At 42.1% G+C, this 9733-nt stretch overlaps 1 protein-coding gene across 1 annotated transcript; it reads right to left on the reverse strand.

Moving 5' to 3' along the window:
• Positions 1-913: 913 nt before the first annotated feature.
• LOC135915341 (uncharacterized) lies at positions 914-8592 on the reverse strand. The gene is made up of 4 exons (XM_065448378.1): positions 8523-8592; positions 7761-7814; positions 3186-3337; positions 914-1314 (listed from the first exon to the last, which is right to left on the reverse strand). The coding sequence occupies exons 1-4, from the start codon at positions 8524-8526 to the stop codon at positions 973-975; spliced, it is 552 nt and encodes a 183-aa protein (XP_065304450.1). The 5' UTR covers positions 8527-8592; the 3' UTR covers positions 914-972.
• Between the last annotated feature and the right edge of the window lie 1141 nt (positions 8593-9733).

A 9733-nucleotide genomic window follows, 5' to 3' on the forward strand; every position in this document is an offset into this window, starting at 1 on the left:
TGTCGAGAAATCCTTTAAGGGTTACAGCGGCAAGCCGCATCCGCATGCGGCCGCATACAAGCCGCATCGGCGCCACCCGTCTCTCTTCACCGTTGAAAAAGCTGCACTTGTGCTGTGGATTCACGTATTGCACCTCTGATGCATGCACGACATGCTTCTCAACAGCTGCGGAGTACAGCGTAAGAAATGACTTTGTTACACATAAGGACTAGAGGTGCTTAGGTAGCATGCCTCTAAACGCATGTCGTCGTTTTGTTGAGTCAGATACGAATGATATAATTGGCTTAGCTTACTTTCGCGGCGCGAGAAAAAAAAACTCAATAAAGAGAAGCCTTTTTCATGCCTCCATGACAGGTCTCACAAGTGTTGCACAGAGCACATGAAAGTCTAGTTCAGAATGACACAAAAATGAAGGATTGCAGCACGACGTGGTGCCACTCACACATGCAACCTTAATGGGCGTCCATTTTGTTGTAATTGAAGACCGTACAAACGCCAACTGCTGCGCCAATAGACAGCAGACCGCTTAAAAGCAATCATAGCTAAGTTAACTTTTTATAGCGTATGAAAGGGTATTGTGTGTGTGAATATTATAAGTAGTAATTTTACAGGAAGCATATGCAGTTATTATCCTTGGGAAAAAATAGTAAATATCACTGCTTCAAAGCGTAAGCAATATATGACTTTAAGGGGGACATAAGAACTGCAAGATTAAGTGGGACAAATATACGGCAAAATATTGACGTCGACCTATGCCCCAATTTTTTGTGTGTAATAATGAATCAGAGGGCAACTGATAATAAGTGATAAGTATTCCGCTCAATAAAATTAACGCTCATATCGCGTCATTAAAGATTGCTCAGTTGGGAGGCGACGCAAGTACACAAGAAAGCTACGAAAGACCAAAGGCCCGTAGAATTCGTGACATTCTTCATTGGTAAAATTTGTTCTCGTGGATGGACAGAGCATATTTTACAGTGTTTTCAGCTTTTCTCCTTTATGGATGAGTCTCCGTCCTTCTTGGTCCAGGCGCGAACAGAAGTATTGGACGAAGTCTGCTTCACTTGCACTATCTTCAGCTGCATAGCTAGCAATTGCGTTGCCGAGTAGTTTTGTAGCAAATGTGATAGCCTTCTCTTGCAGTTTTTCCTGTGCTTTCTTAATGGCAACTTGGGCAGCCGCTTTGGCGATGATCTTGATCGACTCCTTAGAGTGCTTTCCGGCGGCCTTAAGAACGGTCTTGGCCTTCTTTCCTGCCTTTTTCATTGCAGCCTTGAACTTGGTCCAGAAGCTACGCATCGAATACTCTTCCTGCTGTAAAATGTCATAAAAAATGCGGAGTTAGCAATTACGGGAACAGCTCTTTAACGTATGGCGATTTGTCATGAATTGCACCCGAAGCATTGTCGCGGAGTAATTATTACACTTACTGCCCTCTGGTTATACTATCCGTGCCTACGCAGGGTTTTCTTCACACTTATGAAATATATAAATTTCTGCTGCTGTTCTACCGTAAGAACAACGCTACGTGTTAGTAAGCTACCATAATTTGTGAGTGATGGGGAATTATATAAAGAACATATAAATAAATGTTTCCACTTAATTTTGCTTATAGCGTTCATGTAAATTATTGTAAGCGATAATACCTGCGCTTTTTCAGTTTCTCCTCTCTCTTTGTACATGTAATGCACATGCACATTGCAATGCACATGCATTCTGGATGTTAGCTGCATGCACTGAGGCACCACTGATACGGTATGTCGGTGTGCACCGCAGAAAAAAAAAACACTTTTATGAATGCCAACTACAACAAAGTTTCACTTCTTAAGGACAAATTTGCTCCATATTATTTGTACATACCACTGAACCAATCTTGGCAGAACAGAAGAGCTGGGAATTGTGCAGTGTTTTTGTTAGCAGGTTTTAAACAGCACCTAAGCAGAGGATGCGCGCACCTGGTGGTGATGCTATGACGGAACGTCCCGCAAACTGCATCACAGAGCTCTCACCGCGCGTTCGGCTTGCCTGCAGTCGTCACGGCTGTAGAACCACAAAGACCAAACAAGCCATGCGATATTGCTACGCTTTGCAGCACTGTTGCTTTGCAGACTACACGGCTGTACCGTTGCCACCTGGGATTCCATGCTTCGAGGCCTAGCCTTAGGTCATGCGTCAACTCTGGCGAGCAGAAATAGCCACGCCATTTTTTTCTTAGTCTCGGCATCAAAACTCACTATTTTTGCGATCCTTTCATGAAGCTTGTGTTCATACATCAAGTCTAAAATATTGATTGTAGGCCTCTTTATATGTACATTATTTAAATCTAGGCTTTCTACACGGTAGAAAATTTTGTTGCATTTGGTCTTTAAGGGAGGCTAAGTTAGGCAGCACTTGAGATCTATCGACCTCAATAAGGGATGTGTGGAATTTATGTGAATATTCGGTATTTCATAAAGATTTCTACAAGCAGTCTAAAGACAGTCTGAATGACATCGCCGTCTCACTTTTATTATGCATATCATTAGGCGTCAGGAGCTTCAAGCTCGTGATGCCTAAGTTCAGTGGTATGATGACGATGGCATGTCCAGACGCTCCTTGAACAAGTGCTGGTGACATAGGCAATACGTAATACTAAATTCAAGATTCATTGGATCAGCGGTTGGGTAAGGTCTCTCCAGCCTGTTAAGCTCACCTTTAATGTGTTAGAATGAGCGATGTCTAATTTAAAAAAAAGGACGTGTCAAGTGTAAAAGTGATCACATGGTACACGTAAACAGACACGCGCGCACACACACCCTATATATATATATATATATATATATATATATAGTCTATTTCACACCACCGTCAGTTGCACTGTATTCCTCGTTGATCTGTGTCGAATGCACCTGCACTTGGCAAACTAGCCTACGTTGTTTAAATGAAGGATCCGGGAACTGAACATGGTGTGACAAAATGCTAATCCATTGCTCTCGCATTTACCGCTGTATCGCCATAATTTCTTTTTTGCTTTGTTGTCTTTAAAGCGGCTGGTTACACGGCACAAGGTTCCAAAGATTCACCTAGCTCCAACAGTAAAAACAATAGCAGATAAGTGTAGTGCAGCGCAATTTAAGATTTCGCGTAAGAGCATTCTTCGCGTGCTGTCAACGGGATTTGTATAATTCAAGTTTAGTTTTTCTTACCTCATCATGAAGTGTTTCGTCGTGAGCCAGATCGTGTGCCACGTCACGTAGCATCTGACCAATAAGAATGGCTTCATTTGCGATATCTTCTGAAGTGGCCTCCAAGGAGTTGCTAACCTCGGGTTCATCTTCGTGAACTGTGGATGCCCATGCTGAAATAATATATTAGCGACATGAATTGTCGTATTGGAAAGTAGCTTTATATAGCTTTAGCACGCTGTTAACAAATTATTATTTATTGAAGCGACAAGAAAATAGCAACACTACTGCTGTTGAAATCGGTTTAGTTGATTTTCATGAGCCCCTATGGCTAAATCAAGAAACTCATCATCGTCGTCATCATCATCATCATCATCATCAGCAGCAGCAGCAGCAGCAGCAGCAGCAGCAGCAGCAGCAGCAGCAGCAGCAGCAGCAGCAGCAGCAGCAGCAGCAGGAGTCGATTCAATGTCCACTGCAGAACAATGGCCTCTCCCAGCGATCTCCAATTACCGCTGTCTTGCTGTAGCTAATTCCGACTTGCGCCTGCATATTTCCTAATTACCCTACCTAAGATTTTTGCCGTCCTCGAATGTGCTTCCTTTCGGTTGGCACGTACTCTGAAGCCCTCATGTTCACTGGTTGTCTGCCCTAAGCAATACATGGCCCGCCCAGCTTCATTTCTTCTACCAATGTAAACTAGAGTACCAGCTGTCGCTGTTTGCTACCTGATACACACCGCTCTCTTCCTTTCTCTTAACGTCACGCGTAATTTTTCTTTCTATAGCTCTTTGCTCGGTCTTCAAGTTGTTCTCGAGCTTCTTTGATCGAAATAGGCAATAAAATCAAGGCATTACGTTTGTGTAAATAAATTATGTGAGCTCTGTCATTTTTAACTGTAAGTTACATTGTTATCGCCGCCCTGAATTGTCCGAATGTGTCGATATATATTACTGAATTGGAAAGTAAGTAGAGCGTATTGAGTAATTATCAGGTACGCATACGTTACACATAAATCATTTTATGATCGAGATACAACGTTATCGGTGTCCGAATTATTTCTCTTTCTTCTGCATGTGAACAGGCATGCTACACAGAAAGGCTTGACGTCGCTGAAAGCAGCGATTTCCTGATCTCTGACTTCACGCACGTATACAAAGAATTGGACTAACAATCAGGAGCATGCGGCGTGCTTTGATTTGATTCAGGGCAAGTATCGTCGTTTTGCTCGGCAGGCAGCACTTCTTCAATGTCTTGTCCACGGCCTTATCCAAACATTACATAGTTCTTCCGATCTGCCACTGAGTTAACCTATGAAAGTAAATTTAGGTTATTTATTGTCGGATCCAGTTGTGATTACGCAGTATATAGCTGAGGCTGGTGAATGCAAAAGCACCACTGAAGGTTAGGATGAAGAGCAGTGCATGATGCAGGGAGTTGCCGGCAGATATGCGTTCTTATGTTTACGACCCTCCGCCTGATGCTTCCTCCTGGGCGATGCTTAAATCGGCAACTACAGTGAGCAAGTTCGAGAGGTATCTTCGACGTCGACGCGCCCGGCGTCAGCGCATCGCTTTCAAAGTGCGTCATAACCGCGCTGTATAATCTCAAACACATTCTTTCTTATAGCGGCATTGACCAAGTGGACCGCAGATGTCGATGTTCCGCCATCTGGTGTGCTATATATCACGTGCTGGGAACTTCACCCGCCGATGGCAGTACCACGACGCCAAATATGCACTGAGAGAGAAAAATAATGTTTCGTATGGTTACTGCTTTACTCGATGTGTTGGTTTCTGCCGTGGATTAGGTGTTTTCTCACGACCGACCCATGGCGAGTTGCCGCGAAACACCGCTTCATCAGAGGCTGCTTTCAGGCTTAGAAATTAGAAATCGAAACTGAAAATACAGTTTTTCTAGGCCGCATGCTGTCGGGGCCGATCGCCATATGTGCGGCTTAGGATCTAGTAAAGATGTATTGAAATCTTTTACTGCGTTCTTGCGTGTGTGGTGTTAATGGGTGTTTCAATCGTCTCGAGGAGCTACCTCTCGGCTGCAAACAAATGTCGAAGTAGTAAGGGTTGGCCATACATTCCGTGTCAAGGCTTCAGTTTGTTAATACCTATTTGTAACATATACAATGGCGCAAAATACAAGGAGGTGTAAAAACACATATAAGGTACCCCAAAACTGTCTGGGGTGATTTTAGTTACCACTCTAATATTTTTTACCGAGAGACATGTGCCTTTAGCTCATCGCTGGCTTGGCATTATCGCATTCACTAAAATTGAGTGATTGGGCGAGTGTGTACGTCTGTTTTCGTCAGTTAGTGTTCCAATTGTTTTAAGGCAATTGTTTTCTGCTATTCCCTCGCTCCCATGAGCGAATAGCGGGTGCTGCTTGAAGCCACGCGTATTCATCCAGAAACACCTCGAGCCACCCGTTTGTTGCAGCAGGCATGCGTTTGTGCCCCTGCAGCAGAAACTATTTTAAATATGACCACGAAAATAATAGCTGGAATTCGCTCCTCTGAGAGTGAACAACTCTGTTCACTACGTTTGAACGAGGCAAAGTTTATAGTAAGCAACCCTTGTGTCCTGAAACGCTTATAAGTTGAGTGGTAACTTATAGTTGTTGTTCAGTTGCTCTAAAGAAATCGGTCGGAGATCGAGACATACACCACACCTTAACAAATACCTTGCTTAAAAAACAAAATATTCCAGCGGATTTTATAAGTGCAGCATCTCTATGTGGGTCTAAATTTTCGTGCAGATTCGCCATTTCCGTTTCCTAAGAGTCATTCGAGGTGAAGAAAGACACATCCACCATTGAATATTCACTAGAATGGTTAGCATCTTACAGCACGCACTGCCCTATGTTCATATGAACCTCAAGCATAAATTCAATTCAAGCGGTGTCTGCCACATTGCACCTTTTTGCACCTTTGGAGACTACTCGGTACTGATGAGAAACAGTGGGGCTTTTAAACATATTTAAGCTTAACTTGAAACTTATACCCTCTTTACAATAGATATTTACAATACACACACACACACATGCGCGCGGGCACACACACACACACACACACATGAAGACGAGAGTATGACGGAAGCCTGTCTGGTCGGGATGATGCGTATTTAAAGGGACACCAAAGGTTAATATTAAGTCAACGTGGACTGTTGAAATACCATACCAGAAACCTCGAAACCCTTGTTTCATGCGAAGAAGAGATTATTTTAAGAGAAAATGCGTTTTGAAGCGTCCGCGTACTTCTAGCGCCGTTAAAATCACCCCCCCCCCCCACCCCCCCTGCGATCGAGGAGTGAGTCGTGAGGAGTGAATATGATGTGAGTCTAGTATGAATGATTGGTGTAGAGAATTATACCCTTGAACAATTTCAGGAGGCTGACTAGGAATCAGGAAAACTATATTTTCTTGCCAAGTACATAAAATTACCTTAGTATTCAATTTCAACTTGCACTTCGGCAGACTTTGCGGGCTAAATTTTTTAATTGGTTTCTTTAAACAACTTCAAATTACATTTTCAGTGTGCTCGCGATTGATCCTAAGTGAACACATCTCTGGCTGATGCAGCAAGTAACATCGGAGTACCATGAAATATGCAGCAAAGAATCGAGAAAGCCAAGCTTTCATTTTTTTTAATTATCATGACCTAATAGGAGAGTTTGACACCTTCATGTGGGACAGGATACCGCTCCTTACTTAGCAAAGGAAAATTTTGCAACAAAGTTTGTTGCAAAATGTGCTACAAAAGTATGACAAGAAACTCATGTACAAAGCTTGTACATAAGTCCTGGGTCCTGCAGGAGATGAACACGTATACAGTTGCAAATCGAAGCACAAGTGCTTCGAATTGTACAAGAACACGTACTTAACTTCACAGTGTTACAGACGTGTGCACATACCCGCATATATACTAATACATACCATGCGACATCAACATTTCACACCATAACACACGCGTAAACCTAAATCACGTATGCAGCTTTTAGTGGCCACGAAAATGCAATATAAATATAACAAACTCGTGTTTCAGAAGAAAAATTTTAAAGCGACAAGGGTTGTTTTTTTTTTCTGGAATCTGACTGTTGGCTGTGGGCCAAGTATTTTTCGTAAGGATAGATGGTCGTCGATCGAATAACATTTGCCTCGCATTTTCGTGCCTTGGAGACTCGAGAAAAAAAAAATGCTGCACATATTTATCTGGATGACCACAAGAAAACTTCGTGGTTTACGCACGCATTTAATCCTGCACGGAAAGTACAGCGTATATGCTGCTTTGTTCCCGTTTGCGTATATCTGATGTTGCTCGTATATCTCCAAGGTGAATTGTACGTCAGTCATAGCGTTCCGCGGAAGTGAGACAATGTACGTGCTACAACCTTCTAAAAAAATCTAGTGCGATGCATAGAGGTAATTGTTTACCTACTGTATACCGACACTATTTTAGTGAAGAGGGCAGAAAACGCCACACCTAACGAACAAAAGCCGCTCTAGTCGTGGTGTAATAAAGCTACCTAATAATAAAAGCAAGAAGTATTTAAAATGTCAGGTAAGTGACGAAGTGCAACTTACCTGTTACAGCAAGGGCACCAAATAGAAAGGCTGTTGCAACAAAGTGCTTCATGGCTGCAGTATCAGAACAGATGCGATGAGATTCCTTACATTGCCTTCGGAGCAAATATTCCACAGCATTCAATCGTGCACAGAAAACGTATGCACGTGTATTGAGTTGTTGGTGGCATAAAGCGATTCCCTGGCTCTTCGTTTGTCGATTTGCATAAGAGATTCAGATACCATGTCTTTAAGGTAACAAAATAACCAAGAAAACTCTTACAATCTGTCGTGTAGATGTGACGTACCCAGAATTACGGAACTTGTTCATATGATCTTCACCTTCGATTTTTTTTGGCAAATTACTCATTTCCGCCAACCTTAATGCATGCCCCGGATTAACAAAAGCTCCCCAACGAAGATATTTTTTTTGTACCGTGACCATCCTCCCTCCATTTATTTACTAATCGGTTCTTTTATACTCGCCAGGCTTATGCACCAAAATTAACAAGAGGCATCAAATGAAACACGGCAGCCTTGTTTCGCTCCAGATATTGCAGTAGTAAAATAAGGGGCTTAATTGTTGTCCAATAGTTAAAATCAGTTGGTATACTCTGCATTAGTTTGGCCTCTCTTATATTCTTGTGCATATATATGATTATTTCCACGTCTTTCTTACGTCCAATTTTCTCTTTGGTCACCTTGTTGTTTTAACGAAGAATCTTCTATCTTATATCTTATATCTTAATCTTATATCTACTATCAAGCTAAATATTCACTCACCCATTTCAGCAGAGATCCGCTGTCAGCTAGGTTCTTTCCTCGCAGAACTGTGGCTCGTGGCGAACGTGAGACCTCCTTTAATGAAGAAGTTGTCACATGTTGTCGTGCGTAATTTCCGGTGCGTTGTGATTAGATTAGTCAGCAAGTGCATCAATATCAAACAAAGATAATGTTCACAAAGTACCCGACAAGTGATAAAGGTCACGACCAAATGGTTAGATGGCCGTTATCAAAAGCGTCGCCCTTTTTTATTCAAAGCGTGATTCCAATCCGTGCATTCAGAAGTAATTGCTTCGTGAGCCTTTCAGAGGAATGCGATAGGTTGCATACGCTTATCCTTAGACAAATGTTGGAAAGCATGAATAGGTTCGTTGTCCGCGCCACACGTGCTGGAAGTACGAAAATGGCGATTTCTCTATGTGTGCAACGGCTCTGTGAGAAGCTGAAGTTAATTCAGATTGTTCAACATGCGCAAGCAGGCATACGCCACCTATCGAAGCCTCTTGATTGCCTTAAAACAGCAGCTGCATCAGACAAATACGAAAGACATTTGCATTTCACAAAAATAGTTTTCCATTGTACGTTGATTACTGCAGCCATCGTTTCTTGCGTGGTAGAAGTAATAAACAATTACCAAGTCATCAAATTTATGGTTATTTTAGATACATTGGCAGCATCAGCGAGTGTTACTAAGCAAGCTAAATTTCTTCCGAAAGCAAATTATACGCCACACATAATGTTCGTCAGCGCACAATTGCCGGACTGATCACGTGCCACAAGTATATATGAACCTCATTATATCTTCTTTACTCCTGCTGATGTATAAGCTTATTCTATGTATTAATGTGTATTTCTAAACCGTTTTATATTGGCATGTTTGTATGGCAATGTACTTTTTGCTTTTTGAATGCCCCTTCTGTTACGATCCCTGACGCGATTGACAGTATTGAATAAATAAAGAAATAGTGTATATATATATATATACATATATATATATATGTGTGTGTGTGAACGAGAAGAAATGGTACCGAGGGGTCCGATATTTATTAATCATATAGATAGAGCCAACAAAGACACCGACAACCTAGGGGAAATGACTGCCAGTTGCTAAATGAACCAATAAAGTATAAAAAATTGAAACTGAAGTGAATGAAATAACAACTGGCCGCAGGTGGGATACGAGCCCACGTCCTGGCATTACACGTGCGATG

The sequence above is a fragment of the Dermacentor albipictus genome, chromosome 1 (genome assembly GCF_038994185.2).
Source record: "Dermacentor albipictus isolate Rhodes 1998 colony chromosome 1, USDA_Dalb.pri_finalv2, whole genome shotgun sequence".
In the NCBI taxonomy this organism is placed as follows: domain Eukaryota; kingdom Metazoa; phylum Arthropoda; class Arachnida; order Ixodida; family Ixodidae; genus Dermacentor; species Dermacentor albipictus.

Bases quoted from the DNA above. Each gene is read 5' to 3' on its own strand.
- LOC135915341 (XM_065448378.1), bottom strand. The intron at 3,338-7,760 runs GTAAGTTGCACT...ATATTATTTCAG, and splicing joins TGGTGCCCTTGCTGTAACAG to CATGGGCATCCACAGTTCAC. The intron at 1,315-3,185 runs GTAAGAAAAACT...GACATTTTACAG, and splicing joins ACGAAACACTTCATGATGAG to CAGGAAGAGTATTCGATGCG.